The sequence below is a fragment of the Mesitornis unicolor genome, unplaced genomic scaffold, assembly GCF_000695765.1.
Source record: "Mesitornis unicolor isolate BGI_N332 unplaced genomic scaffold, ASM69576v1 scaffold11097, whole genome shotgun sequence".
NCBI lineage: Eukaryota > Metazoa > Chordata > Aves > Mesitornithiformes > Mesitornithidae > Mesitornis > Mesitornis unicolor.
Window position 1 is genome coordinate 129,395 of NW_010197134.1, and position 15,425 is coordinate 144,819.

Genomic DNA, 15,425 nt, shown 5'->3' on the forward strand with positions numbered 1-15,425 from the left:
GCAATAGCATCCAAAATGGCTAAAAGTTACAAACCTGTTTTGCTGTCTACTTGTAGCCCAGAGCTTGTAGCTCATCACCTTGTGATGCCAGGCAGTATGCAGTGGGCTGTATGGACAGCGTCACTGTGGAGTTTTGAGGAAGGGAGCATGAACTGGTTCCCTCTCACCTGGGTTAGGTGAGAAAGGGGCTGTAAGTGGCACATTAAAATAACTTGCATGACGCGATCGTGCCCGTGACAAACTTCTGCTCCTCTAGCTTTGCACTAAGGCTAAGAAACAGGAATATGGGTGAAAGTGGCTCAGTGAAATAGTGTGGGGATTGCCTTGGTTGGTCCCACACAGCGTGTTCCTCCCTATCTTAAAGGCAATGAATCCAAAATGGGGTTTACGGACCTTTCCTCCCACAGCTGTAAAAAATGCTCCTGAGAGGAATGCCTCATGCACCAGGGAATTAGCCTGTAACTCAGTGTAATTGCCCTTTTCTCTCCTTGGTAGTTGATTCTGAAGCCAGAGCTGATGTGGAAAAAGCCACCTCCACATTGTATAAAACAGTTTGGCTTGTTTGTGCCTTTTATAGATGTTTGCACTTCTTACTGCTCTTTCTGCTTGGTATCGTAACTCAGCTGCAATGTATTGTTGTTTTCCTTGTTTTCTATGATCACTGTAGTGGAGCCGATAGCAGAAATCACACGATTTTGTTTGCCACTTTCACAACACTCCTGTAACGCTGGTTTCCCTGGATTTACTCAGATGCACTTGAACAGCACCTTCTTCCCAGCTCTTGCACTTTCATCAGCCATCTCGTGCTACTTGATGGCTCTTCTTAGGCCTTAGTTTCTGGGTTCAAGTGATCTGTGTGTGTGTGTGTAATGATGTCAGCCTACACTAAGAAGAAGAAACTTTCTAACCCACTTAGCTGCAGAGGAGAGCCTACTCAGGCGTAACCACACTGAAAAACTGAGCCATAAAAAAAACAGGCTTAAAAACCCTGGAGTTCAACTGAGAGGTTCTCACATGCATAATTTTTTTAATATCATAAAAATCTCATACATTTTTTAAGCCAATCTTCTGAATTTTGTGAGGTTGATGAATGTTTCATGAAGGCCTGGGAGTGGCATTATTAAGTGTTAATGAGAAGCCTTGATGAACTTACAGCATTTCTCCCAAGAAGAGGAGAGGCTGTGAAGGAGAAAGCTCTGGCACAAAAAGCTGGGCCCACCCTTCCCAATCTCTGACTGCACTTAATGCAAACACTTGGTTAGGGAAATCATCCCAGATCCTGCACTGAGCCTGAGACACACAGCATCAGGATGTTAGGTGCCAAAAAAGCAATGCAGCCATGATAAAAATGCTAAAAGTGCTCAATATTGGTGAGTGTTTGAGTGTTTTGATGTGGGACGCTGCTAACCCAGTTTAACACAGCCCTTCCTTGCTTTAAAGATCAGGTTTATGATCAGTAAATAACATGAAGAAAACTGGCATACATGCACACAAAGCCACATTCCTTGGCTGAAAATTAAAATTAGAGGAAAATAAGTTAATACAGAAAGCTTTGAAAATATGCTTGGTAATGTCTCGGTTACACAGATGCTTTCTCAAAAAATTGCTCTTCATTTTAGTAAATGCTGATGATCACTACACTTTTCCTGACCCCGCAGGGTAATGATGTCAAATTTGCGTAAATATATCCAAAATGTCCAAACTTAAGCACTTTTAAAAAATATGTTTCTGTGTTTTATCACACATTACCTTTTCTGCTGGCTGACCTTTATCATGTAAATGTGAAAGCACTTAACCATGGCAAACCATGTGCTTTCATCAAGTCATACTCTTCCAATGCGATTAATTCCAGCTCTCCAGTTCTGAAATAGGAGGTGAGAAAGGAATCCATGCATTTAAGCAGCTACAGAGCAAAAGCTGCCATCAGGTACACCCTTTAAATCCAGAGACAGCCCTGGAGGCTCTGAGATTTGCAGGAGTTGAGGAGAGCTGGGAATGGACCCACCTCTTATTTCAACGTGGATTCAGCTCCCAAGGAGAAGGTCTGCCTTGGTGACTCCAGGCCTTCCTTGGCAGGGATCCAGGCAGCTGATTTTGCTTGAGATGGGAGCACGGTCAGGAGGCCGTGGGGTTTGTCACCACAGGGCTGCACCACTCCACAGAAGGGGAAGAGTAAGAAAAGCATTTTTGGTGCTGGAAACTTGCCTGACAAGAGGGGTGTCTGCACCGTGCTTGTATCTGCTATTCACAGCCTCCTTCCATAGGTACACTCCAGCAACAAGGCTCTGAGGTTAAGGAGTGGAGGAAAACCATGATAAATGGTGCTAGCAAGCGTGCAGGCAGTAGGCACGCACTGTCTGACTGGAGAGAAATGGAAGCCTTATTAAACTAACATACTTGATCTGAACGAGACACCTTGTTTTTGTTTCAGGACCAGGCTGTCCATAGCTCAGGCTAGACAGAGCCCAGCCAGTGGGACACTTTCTGTAGGCATGATCTTCCCAAAGAGAAGATCTGTATTTTCCAGAAATACTCAGCACCAACAAACTTCCTTGAAATCTGTGTAAAATGTAAAGGCTCAGCGCATCTGGGAATCAGCGCAGTGGCACAGCCCATCAGTCCTAGTGAGCTGTGCCTTATCCACTGATGACGCCTGGTTTTAATCTGTACCTGTCAGGTTTTCCCCCCTTTTTCATTACCCCTCATCCTCCACCAACTTCCCTCATCCCCCAAATGAGCTCTCCATGCCCGAGCTGTTACGCGTGTCAATCTTTCGTTCCTTGTATTTTCCCTTCTGCTTAGGGAATGAACAGCAGAGCTGCAGAGGGGAAAAGTTAGCCAGTAAGATGCTCATTAAGTAAATGCATTAAAATATATCAGCTCCCAGATGACAGATATTTCTCAGTGGAACCACCACGACCCTTGTCGTTGTGCATTTGCTGGCTGGGTGGGTGCCCAGCTGGGGCTCGCCGGCATTACACAGGAGCCACCTTTTCCAGCTGTTATTTTTTGTTTCACAGGTAGCTCCAATTGCAGATGTATGGGGGAAAGCTGTCTGAGTTGCTCTGGGGTACCAGACAGCAGCTGTATTGCATCCATGCCATGGGGGAAAATTTTGGCCTTCTAGAAGCTGGGGTGCACTGGCACCTGAGCTCCCCATGCAGTGAGGGAGTTGTCACAAAATGCAGGTGTGCAGCAAATGGTGCTGACGCCCTTCCTGCCACAGCTGAGAAATCTCCTTCTCTTTTAAGGAACGGCTTAAGGAAGCAGAGGAGGTCTATAAGGCTGGCATAGAGAATTGTCCTGAAAGCTCTGATCTGCATAACAACTACGGCGTTTTCTTGGTTGATACTGGTAAGTGAGAAGGAGCAAGGGATTTTCCCTCTCTGCCTTATATGCTTTGATTTGTTTGATTCAGCAGTAGCATCTAAAAGGATGTCAAAAGCTTCCAAAGCAATAGATGTGTCTCCATTGTAGCTTGGAAATAAATATCCCCGTGCTGCTGAGATGGCACAGCGTACTGAAATTTGTAATCAGTGTGGGCACTGTGTGGCAGTGGCATTCAGCCTGGCTGTTACCTTCGGTGTTTCTCACCATCTTCGTACAGGCAGTTGTCCTCTTCAGTGTGAACTGGGCAGCACCCTGACAATATTGCTGTTTCTCTAGGAAAGCATGGCCACATCAAACCAAATCCCAGGCATGCAAGTGGATCATTATGGTCTCTGGAGCGCTTGCAGCTCTACTCGGCGGCTACAGCTCTTTGACTGTAAAGGTTGAGTGCCACCGCTATAAAAACAAACACGGCTTTTATACCACAATCATCTGTGAAAATAAAACCTAAGATACTATAGGGTGAATTGATTTCTCAGGAACTCCATAATGACATCTAAAGCCTTTCTTCTTTGGGCTGCTGGTTCCCATCCAACTTCCCTGGACTCAGGCACTTCCTGGCATCCACATAACAACAACAAAAATGCCACTGTAATTGCTGCCTTTTATTGACAGCTTTATAAGCAAGGCACAGTTTGACAAATGACTAGCAGAAACCAAAGTACTGTCTCACTCCAGTCCCTCCTGAACAGAGCTGAGACTCAGTGATGAAATATTGTAGACTTAACATGTGTGTTTGCTACCCATTCTGCCCCTTTCACACTGTGCCTGGCTCCAGTGGTGCTTGGGAAGAAAGGACGATGGTGTCTGTCTATCTGCTGCTGACTGTCCTACCTCTGAGCTGATGCTCAGTCATAGCTCTTCTGTAGTACCACTGTGAAATAAATACGAAGCCAAAATGAGTATTCATAATCAAAAAAGGCATCGTGGCAATAGCAACAGAGGTTGAGGTTCTGAATTTATGCCATGGCAAAATTCAAGCCTGCAAATAATAAAAATTCCTCAGTAATTTCACTCTGATGTTGTACTCATCTTTGCTTCACAACCCAGATAAACTGCCCTATCCCTGCCAAAACCTGTGGTTCAAATGCAGTGCAGTGCACTTTCTACTTTTTGCACTTGTGCATTCTGCCAAAGTCAAAATAACTCTTCCTGGTTTACTCCTACACTTCCCCACACACAAACAACAAACCCCACTGACTTTCAATACTTCAGGCATGATGCGTAAATAACCCCCCTGGAGGCACAACAAAGCTGGAAGGAAGTGGCTGGTAGCGAGCCCATCACAGGCTGCGCTCTTTCCTGGTGGGCACGGGATGATGCTGTGAAGCACCACTCCAATTAACTTGCAGGACTTTGTGCCACAAGCCTCCAGCGAGTGTCAGTGTCGGGGAGCCGTAACTCCAGACTGCTCTGCAGTGGTTACAGGCACCCTGTGTGTCTCCCAAAATGATGCACATTACCCCTCTGTGTTGAGCAGGGGAGGCATGGGCTGACTTACAGACTGAGGTGCATGCCCAGCTGCTTCCCAGGATGTTTTGTAGATTGGATTTTGAAAAACATCTGCCTGCTCAGTGATGGGAGAAGACCGAGGCTGCTGCTGAATGGTTTGAAAAAGTCCTACCCTGAAAGTTGTGTCACTGGCCTTGAATGAATCTTAAGTGCTTCTAAATCTCCCTACAGATGTTCCTCCTCTCTCCTGTAAAGGAGTTGACGAGAAGTGTCAGCATTACTTTTATGTTGCATAGATAGTCTCAGGAAAGCCAAACTAGATCTGAAAAGCTATGACAATAAAATTCCCACAGCAGCATACGTTCAGTGCCCCAACACATGCAGGCTGTTTTCAAGTCCTGCTTTCCAGCTAGAAAGGGAATTAAATACATTGTGAAGTGATTTGGCTTAAAAAATGCCAATACTCAGAAGCTTTGTTGGTAGACAAAGCTCTGTGAGTATCAGCTTTCATCGGGAGATTATCTGGTCTAGAGTGTGCAAACCAATTATATGAGCACTGGGGTTAAAAATTCAATATTTGCATTGCTGAAATGTTGAAACTTTATATTGTGCCCCATTAATTTATTTAGTAGGTAGTCAGCAGGCCCTGCCTGAAGAAAGCACCACAAGATAATTCTTGAGGAAAGCCATTATTTAACTAAATAAAAATACTCTATTAGAAACAGAACTTTAGGCTTTGGGGGTTGTGGTCAGGCACCTTTCTTTTCTCAGTGTTGTATTTTGTTGTGGTGCTGCACGATGTCATGGGCTGTGGTAGATGTGCACCAGTAGACGTTTTCGCACAGCGAAGCAGTGCCACCCAATGGCTCCTCTGCTACACAGAGATGGTGCCTACATGCTCCAAAATAGGCACCTGCACACCTTTATTGCCCTGAGGTGGGAATGAGCTGGTTGCTGGCAGCTGCTCCCAGCCCTGTTGAGCAATGCACAGAGGCTGAGCAGGACCAGCACAACAGCGGTGGAGGGAATAGTCTGTTTGGAACGAGCAGGAACTATTTGCGGCTCTGGTGGGGTTGTGGGGATACTGGGTGACTTGTTCTCCATGTTGCCATTGCCCGTCTCTCCAGTGGGCCAGGGTGGAAGGTTGCTCTCCTGGGAGTTGGGACATGGGCCTCAGCCCCCTCGCTGGGTTGGGCTCCGTCCTTAGGGTGCATCCACCCCCACATCATAGCAGAGTGCTCTCAGCAGTCTTCTTCTGGTGACTATACCCTCGACTTGCAAAAACTCACCCCTAGAAAAATCTGTTTCTTAGAACCAGCACTGGATACTGGAGCTTAAATCTTAATTTGAACAGGAATTTTTTAATCTCTAGAGAGGCTGAAGCAGGATTTATTTTTTAAAATGGTTCCCACACCCACAGAGCAATAGCTGCAAGAACACCCAGAGCATTACTGTGTGCTGAATTTGCAGCAGGATGTTTCTAAGGCACCAATTTAACAGTTGTTCTCCTCTCCAGGGGCTCCCGAGCGAGCCGTGTCCCACTACAAGCAGGCCATCAGCCTGAGCCCCTCTCACCATGTCGCCATGGTGAACCTGGGCAGGCTTCACCGCTCCCTGGGGCAGAACAAAGAGGCTGAAGCGTGGTACAAGCGGTAAGAGTTTGGGATGGGAGACAGAGGTTTCCCTCCCTCCCCAGCATAGCTTGTCTCTGCTAAAGAGCCTCTGATACGTGAATCTGTCAGTGCATGTTTGGGTTTCCTCCCTTTCCTTCTCCATCTTTTTGAAATCAGATTTACGTTTGCTTATTTGGCTATTCTGGGGGAATGCCTGGAGATGCACCATGAGTCAGGCAGTGTTGACTTCCCTGGGCCGTTTCCAAGCCATCAGGATGGATACACTGCTGCTTTTGGCTGGGGGATGCTCTAACAATAAAGTCAGAGGTTTCTTGGTGGCATGAGGAGGTTATTAGCATGACTCCCACCTTGCTCAAAGCTGGTCTGTGGTTGCCACACCAGTAACAGCCATAACCAAAACCTTGGCACCATCAGGAACTCCTGCCCTTCCCAGCAATGTGCCAGTAGGCAGGCTCTGACCCCCAGTATGTAGCAGGGTGGACCATCTTTTTTATTTTTTTGCCTCCTTTTTGGCATTCAGATTTGTACTTATGCCCCTTGGGCTCTGCCATCATCAGCCACCCCCACCCTTGCTGTGTGCTCACATGCACTTTTGAGGTGGCCCTCTCCCCTTCTCAGGTGGCCAGAGGGATTGCTGCTGTGGGCATGCTCATCCCTCCTGGGACTTCAAATTTGTGCTTCCCAGGGTGGGATGAGCAGGGTGCAGAGCTTCACTGCTCCTTCCCAAGCCACACCTCGCTCTTCTGCTTTGATCCTCACACCACCTACAAGCATCTCTTCTTCCCAAATTCCAGGGCACTGAAGGTATCCCGGAAGACTGAAATCCTGTCCCCGCTGGGGGCTCTGTACTACAACACGGGGCGGTATGAAGAAGCATTGCAGGTTTACAGAGAAGCGGCATCACTGCAGCCTTCCAACAAAGAGATCCGACTGGCACTGGTGAGTGTGGAGCGAGCTCGACTGGGTCAGGGCCCTGAGACTGGAGCACCAGCTGCTGAGTGCAGCATCATGTTTTAAGGAGGGTTGAGCTTTTTAAGATCATAAACCTTTCTAATGTGGTTCTGTAGGCTCAGGTTTTAGCAATGATGGGGCGGACGAAGGAAGCCGAAAAGATGACGAACCACATACTCAACGAGGACGTGGAGTGTCTGGAGTGCTACCGCCTTCTGTCGGCCATTTACAGCAAGCAGGAGCACTATGCCAAGGTACTGTGACCGCAGGGTACCCTTGTCCCAAGGACTCACACACAGAGCTCAAGTTGAATTTTACACTCTGTCTCCCCAGAGATGTGTCACACGCCTTAGCAGATACTCAGTAGAATTATATTTTCACTAAAACCTTCTGTTTACCTAGGTGCTGGGACTTAAGCTAAGCAGTGTGGTTTTCTTACCACGTACTGCTCCTTCTGCTGTCAGCCCCACTACCCATCAGCCACAGGCATCTAAAAAACTCATTTCCACATGTGTTAATAGTGTGGGGCAAACAAGAGGAGGAGGGAGATGACTCTTATGCTGGGAGGCCCTAGTGGTGAGGAGAGCATGAGAAGCAGAAAGGCGCAGAATATAGTAACACAAAGTCCTCTCGCTTTTTCACAGGCACTTGAAGCTATAGAAAAAGCTCTTCAGCTAAAACCAAAGGATCCAAAAGTCATATCAGAGCTCTTTTTCACTAAAGGAAACCAGCTACGAGAACAGAATCTCCTTGACAAGGCTTTCGAGGTATGACTGCTCTAAGCCCTCTGGATAGTTTTACAGGTTAAAAGATAGAGTTGGGTCATTGTTAATCTGATAGCTGTTGGCCTTGGGAACTTAGCAGTTCACCAGTGGTACAGGTAAAGCTATGCAGTAGCTAACTTTGCTGGACTTGGTTGCAACTTTTTTCCTTTTTTCCTGTGTGAAAATACAGCTCTCTGCTCTGAGAGGTTAAGTACAGAGTCGAGGTGGGATTATTGAGGAGCCTAGGCCTCTTCTCATTGACCAGACCTTAGATTCCTTTAGCTCCAGCCCCTCTGACCAACTCCAGGTGTCTTAGCTGGAAGCTTTGGGACCTGTAAGAGCCCACCATGTTGTTATATCTCACCTCATTACCTAAGAGCTGAGAGATTGGCTTATTCTGTGGAGCAGGAGGCTTGATAGCTCAGAAATTATGTTAGCATTAAATAATAGCACAGAATTCTGTTATTGGGACAGTTCTGAATATTCTCAATATCCCTAGAGAAGTCTAATCCTGATTTGAATCCTTTCCTGTTGTGACACTGTAAAAACAGCATAGTTTGACAGAGTCCAGGAGGTCCTTGTTGCTTCCTCTCCAATGCACAGTGACAGAAGCAGCAGGGAGGGATAGCACTGCCCTCAGGTCCTTCTGAAACCTCCACCTGGGTGGCTGTACCACAGTTCAAATTGGCCAGCTCCAAATTAAAGCCTTGCAAATGAGGAGCATCACAGCCCACGCATGGCTTGTGGGTGGCAGGCGCCTGCCCAAGGAAATGACGCTGATGTGCAGGAGACCCCAGTGGTGCAGGGTGGCAGGGAGAGGGTCACAGGGGTTGATGTGGCTCCTCATACGGCACCGTGGGCAAGGAAAACCTGCAAGATGAGCTCAGCCATGAGGCAGTATGTTATGTCACCTCTGCTGTTAAGAAACTGAAGGTCAGCTTGTGCATTGCATATGAGAATAATTTAAAATTGTATTTTAAATGGATTCAGAGGGAGAGGAAACTTAGTTTTACTTTCCCCTCCAGCAATGCTTTTGTTTGAAGACTCAGACTCTTAAACTATAAATGTTTCATTTTTATGTAGAGCTATAAACGAGCTGTGGAGCTCAACCCAGACCAAGCACAGGCCTGGATGAATATGGGAGGCATTGAGCACATCAAGGTATGACCATTTTGCTTTTCCTTAAGCCGTCAACTGCAGAGACTACTACTCAGGGCAGAAATCTAAATTTGTTTCAGACTGCCAAGAGTTGCATGTGTGTGAACAGTGAGTGTCTCCAGCGTGTTTTATTCAAAAAGGACAAAAGTCTGTCCACCCCAACTGGAATTTCCCAACCAGGTTGCTTGGGAATATGTATCCTGTAATGCACATCCTGTATTTGTAAGAGGGCAGGGTGCAAGGAGCGACCTGCCCATCTCTATAAAGTTTTTCTGCTTCAGCTGTTGACCTATCTTAGAAAAATGTCACCGTGAGTCAACTTTTAAGATTCCTCTCTGCCTAATTAATTTAATAAAGATGTCTAATGCAGAATGCTGGCATGAAATTATGGAAATAGATGGTCCGCCCTGTGGTTGCTTATCTTTTTGAATAGTTTAGCATATCATTATGATTTGGGTCATAAAAGAGTCACATTGTGTGATAGCCATCCTATTGCTGAGTAAAATTAACGCTTCTGGTACAACATAATGGAAAAATGTAAATCTACTTCTTGCCATTTGTATTCGATCAAATTTAGGCTAATGGCACTCAGTGATCCATTTCATGATGAAGAATTATTCCCGTTACCTAACAATGTCAAGGTTTATAAACTCTTTTTCCTTTGTATTATGCTCTCCATCATTTCCCAAGGTGTTCCCATTCCTTTCTACGTCAGAGAATGTGACTGAGATCTGTCACTCCTTTTCTTTGTAGGGGAGCTATATCACTGCCCGTGGCTACTATGAGAAAGCCTTACAGCTGGTCCCAAACAGCAAGTTGCTGAAGGAGAATCTGGCCAAACTGGATCGCCTGGAGAAACGGTTTCAGGAAGTCCAAGAGAAAGACCAAACATAGCATTCAGTCACCAGTGGGAAGAAACTCATGCCCCTTGGAGAAGAGTGTGGTGGAAGCCTATTGCTCAAAGTGACGTTGAAGGAACTTTGATAGGACTCAGAATTACAGAAGGCAGATTTTGAATGCATGCTTATGTTTGACCAAAGTTATAGGAGACACTTGGCTCCTCTGGGACATGCTGGAGAATGAATGAAAAGCTTCCTTTAATCAAGTTTCATGTTTAGGCTGAACCCATTTTAATCACACCAGGAGAGTGGGTGGGACACATATCTTCAATATCTTGGTTATCACTGGGGAAACCATGGAGACAAAGCACTCATCCATTGAAGCAAGGGTGAAGTAGTACTCTCCCGTTACTCAACACAGGCTCACCTCATCCACGTAAAGTACCACTGATGGGCTTCATTGCAAGTGCTGCCAGGTCTTCCTGAGCCAGGAAAGATGGTCATAATGGTCACACAAAAAGGTCTCAAGGAGTTAATGCTGAGGAAATGGCGGCCACTTTTACAGCTCTAAATGTGACTTGAAAATTATCCTAAAGAAAGGGAAAACAGTGTCCGAATATTGCCCTAGAAGGATGATTCTACAAGTAGGACAAATGATCCTTTGAGGGAAAACCTCACCTGAATGTTTTACTCATAAAATAGTTGTTTTGTAATAATTCAGGTTCATGATGTCAATGTTGTCAAATATCATATGGCTTTACCCTTTGCCCTCTCCCTCTGGGCCAAGTAATTATTACTCTGAAAAAAAATGGAAGCATCCAAAGGCAATGGGAAGCTCTAGAATTACTTGTCCTCCTGTCCAGTTCCCAATAAAAAAAAACAACAACCAACCAATCTCATCAATATAGAAGGTAAAGTAAAGCCACAGAGAGATTAGGGAAGATTTCCTAGGCTGGAAAGGTACTAGGGAGGTTTTTTTATGGGTGTGCAGGGACAAAGCCTGTTTATCATGGTGATAACACTGACAAAACCCCTTCCCCCAAAAGATACGGAAAATGACCTATAACTGATCAGTCATAAATCTATATTTTTAAATACTGAAGTGAGAAAACAAATTCTCTTCAGAATTGAGGCTTTTATTTTTGAGCTTTATTTATTTAACTTATAAGAATCAAATAATTAATATATTTTCTCTGTTTTATACGAATTGGGCAGTATCCTTCTCAGCTGGCCACATGGCTGGGCATTGTGACTTGTATGGGCTGAACTTAGGAAAATGCAGGACCACCAAGGCGTGATTGAATAACACCCCCTAATGATGTTTCTAAAGCAAGTGGCTGCAGAGCACGTTGGACCATCCTGCCACTGCAATAACAGCACTTATGCTGCTCCCACCTGGGTTTGTACCAGTTTACAGAGAGTGTTAGTGGGATCAGGCTTGGTGCCACTGCCTTGGGGTTTGGACATCAGGATAGGTCGTTGGCTTTTTCCTGTTGCAGCAGGAAACCACCATAAAAGTTGTTATATTTGAGCTTGATGGTGGGCAGTCTCTGCAGCCCAGGGTTTGCTGTTGTTTGTAAAGGACAGTTCAGATTAGGTATGTGATGCCTTGATAACATCTGTCAGGAAAAGTCTGTGTGGCATTGACCCATGTGGCACCTGGGTTTAGTTGGTGCTGGCCCTGGCACCTCAGCAAGCTCCAGATTCGCTCGGTGTGATGGGACAGCTGCGTGCCATGGCTTTCCACCCACTGAGACAAGGCTGGACTTGGGATGTACTAGTCTCCACTGGCCGAGGAGACTGGCCCCAGTGCCTACAGCTGGGCAGGGGTGGGAGGAAAAGATGATTGAGGGGAGGTGATGACATATTTCTGGGCTCTCTCCCTTCAAAGTAGCTTCTCAAGGAAGCAGCTGGGACCAAAATGAGCAAGTGTTTCACTGGTGAATTTTCCCTTCTCCCCCCAGCCCAAGCAGTCTCTTTTCAGGGGCCAAGGGTGGGTTTGAGGGCCTTGGAGCTGGGTCAGCAACCCTTGTCTCGTCACAGAAGTTTTGTGGCCCGGGACTTGCTGACCTGATGTTTCTGCAGGTCCCCTGGGCAGGTGTCCCATGGCAGGATGCCATGCATGGAGTAGCTTTGCACAGCCCTGGTGCTGCCAGGACAGCTGGAAGGAGATGGGTTTACAGCAGCAGAGTCTCATGGGATGGGGAAGCAAAAGCTTAAATGGCCTCTGAGAGCAGTCAGTTCCCCACCATACGCTGCAAAGTTCTAGATGATTCATTACAGGGATATTCAGAGGCACCTGGACCATAAAGCTCTCTGCCTCCCTCCCCAAGGCGAGCCTGCCTTCGGGGCACATTTACCAAAGCCCCGTGTGGCCAGGCGGCCTGTGGTTTAGGGGCTGGCAGAGCAGTGTTTGGTGCAGCCCCAGGCAGTGGTGCTGTGCAAAGGGTCTCTGCAAAGGAGGCATCTGCAGAGGGCTCTGACAGCTAGCAAAGGGTGGGGAACAGGGGTGGGGGGAGATACGTCTCATTTAAAAATGTTTATCAGCTATAAACTTCATCTCATAAAGATATATTAAATAAATACAATATATTCTACAAGCCCCACAGCAGTGTGGCTTTAAATTGTGGCCAATGAAACATATTTTTTCAAATATAAAAAGAAGTTGTATTTTTTATAGCAGTGTTTTGCAAGGGGGATGACTTGGTTTTGTGTTGTTAACTTCAGCTTAATCTTAGTTTGTCTTTCCTGGGAGACCTGGTAGAAATTATTGTCTTGTTCTTGTCCTAGAACCTGATCAAAGTCATCTTGACCTAAAACCAGTGCACGGGTAAAAGTGTAATAAAGCTTTGGGTCCTGCCCTCCCAGATCTTGGAGAAGGATCACTGTTTTTGCAACACTGTCTTCCTTGTGGAATAACATAGAAAGATGAGGCCATCCTCCGTTGAGGGATGGGGTTTGGTTGGAAGGCAATGGCATATGTTCATCCACTCACCTGAATTAGGCAGGTAACATATCCACAGAGTTTAATCCCACTTGAACCAGATTACGTTTATGTGCTGAAAGGCTGACTCCTCATTTTGGAGCTGGGTATATGGTAGTTATGGAGAGAGGAGGGCTCGGTAGTGAACCCCACTTTCCTGAACTGGCACTTTACACCCCATCTATGCAGGATGACAGTCTGCAAACTGACAGTGTATTTGGAGGACGATTCAGACCCTGAGCTACCAAAGCAGTTAAACCCTTGTGAAGTTTCGAGCTGACTCCCTGTCTCGTTGGCATCCATGCTGAAACGCTGTGTTTGTTCAGGACATTAGTCGTGTGAAAGGTTTATTGCAGGCAAAGAAGAGGAATGGAGTATGATATGAAATGGGTTACATCCACCAAAAGGGAATGCTCTTGGTGGAAGATAAATAGAGCGACTTACCTTGTGATAAACTGGGTATTATCCTAATTAATCATAGCAAATGTCCTCTTCCTCTAGCATTGCACAGCTTCTAAAATGATGCATTATAAATACATTGTTTTCTGCCAACGCCAGTGCTCAGCATGGTTAGCAGAGATTACAAATTAGTAAATGGCTGAAGCTGTGCCTGGTGGGGAGAGCTCCCTCTCTGTGAGTTGCATTGGCTAAACCTCAGTGCTCACCGGTATTAAAAGTGGAGAATTAACAGAAAGCTGGTTAGACAGGACTTTCATGTACTCACTCACTGTGCATTTTAATCCTAAATGAAAAACATAATAATTGTGTTGCTTTTTCCTTTCCCTGTGAATAATATTTTCAGCTGATGGATTTTGTTTTATTTTATTATTTAAAGTTCAGCATTCTTTGTTTCCATTCCTTTTCCATCCCCCAAGATAAATGATGCAGTGGGGGGCATTTTCCTCTCTCTCATAGACTCCTGGGACTAGATTTTCCTACAAATGTACAGGCAACATGTTTTGGCTAAACAGTAAGTGAATCTAGTAGTGCAAATGGCTTCCTTTCCCAAGATCTCAATGAGGACAGGGAGGGGAGGCGTGTGCTTGCATGTACATGGTTGGAAGAAGTGTAAGTGAAAAATACCCAAAATAAAGAGCCTAATTTGCAGGGGAGGCTGGACACTCCTAAAATAATTTGAAAGCTATGAAAGCTTCTTAACAGTTACAGAAACCAGGCGAGATATGGTGTACAATATTTCGTGAAAGAAGAAAATCGTTCTCATTTTTAATAATTAGGCAATTTAGAATACAGTTGTATGATCTTTTGCCCCACTCGTCCTCCAACACAGTGAAAAAGTTGATATATGTATAAGTGTCCTCAATCTGTATGTGATTAAGCTGACCAAGTGCTCAATTTCTATCTTTCATATATGCAATTATGCACAATCTTTGGAAAAATGTAGCCCTGAGAGGGTTTTTTTTCCCCAGCCTTCAGTCTGTTGCAGCAGTTTCAAAATGCACCACTTTGCTTTCGTGTACATTTAAACCCAGCAGCAAAAAAAAAGAAAAAGGGAAAAAAAAAAAAAAAGCGCTTGGCATTCACTCGTGTTTCAGTGCGGCAAAGCGGCTTCAGGTGATCTCAGTAACTTTGTGCAAAAGTTCACTGCCATGTTTGTACTGACGTGCTGAAATTTTTCTTTTCTGGAAAATACCTCCGGTGGTATCCTCTGTAAAAGTTACGGCTTCGACAACTGTATTTCTGTAGAAATCTCTGCCTGAAGTGGATGTCACGCTGCGTGTTCCTCTCATGCGGGAGTTGTTTGCATTGCCTGTTGTTAATATGGTTCTTACTTCTGTATCTAGTTTTTTTTAACCAGTTGTGCATATCTCTTAAAAGAAAACCAACCAAACAAGAAAGCAGCCCATGGATTTAGAAATCTTTTAAAAATAAATTCACACTTAGCAGCAGCTGGATGTCTGTCAGTGGTACAGGAATTTGCAAAGTCTTTGCTTTTTTCACTGTGGGACTTATGGCTAGTTTTCACATAAAATGTTATGCTTGAAGTCTTTGCAAAAGAAAATGTATGTAAATGTCTATTTTATATAAAAAGTAAGAAAAGTATGTGCTGTGTCTGGTTTTGTTCTCTTGGCTATGGGGCCAGTTTGTTCCTTAGGACCAACCATGAGCAAGTTCTTCTGGAGGTGAAAGCACCAAAGTTTCTTACTCCACTTAACATTTTCCTGCCCACTGAGTCTCAGTTATTGGCCGTATAGGAGCAACTGTGCAGCATACGTATTTGAGCCTGGCCATGTAA

The 15,425-nt window shown here is 45.3% G+C and overlaps 1 protein-coding gene across 1 annotated transcript in view; it reads left to right on the plus strand.

Moving 5' to 3' along the window:
• TMTC1 (transmembrane and tetratricopeptide repeat containing 1) overlaps positions 1-11,057 on the plus strand; it is a 128,517-nt gene extending 117,460 nt beyond the window's left edge. Inside the window, exons 13-19 of the mRNA XM_010188706.1 lie at positions 3,252-3,354; positions 6,359-6,494; positions 7,271-7,415; positions 7,544-7,681; positions 8,072-8,194; positions 9,275-9,352; positions 10,103-11,057. Coding sequence (XP_010187008.1) covers positions 3,252-3,354; positions 6,359-6,494; positions 7,271-7,415; positions 7,544-7,681; positions 8,072-8,194; positions 9,275-9,352; positions 10,103-10,243 — 864 coding nt within the window. The 3' untranslated portion in view covers positions 10,244-11,057. The remainder of the gene's footprint in view (positions 1-3,251; positions 3,355-6,358; positions 6,495-7,270; positions 7,416-7,543; positions 7,682-8,071; positions 8,195-9,274; positions 9,353-10,102) is intronic.
• The last annotated feature ends 4,368 nt before the right edge of the window (positions 11,058-15,425 follow it).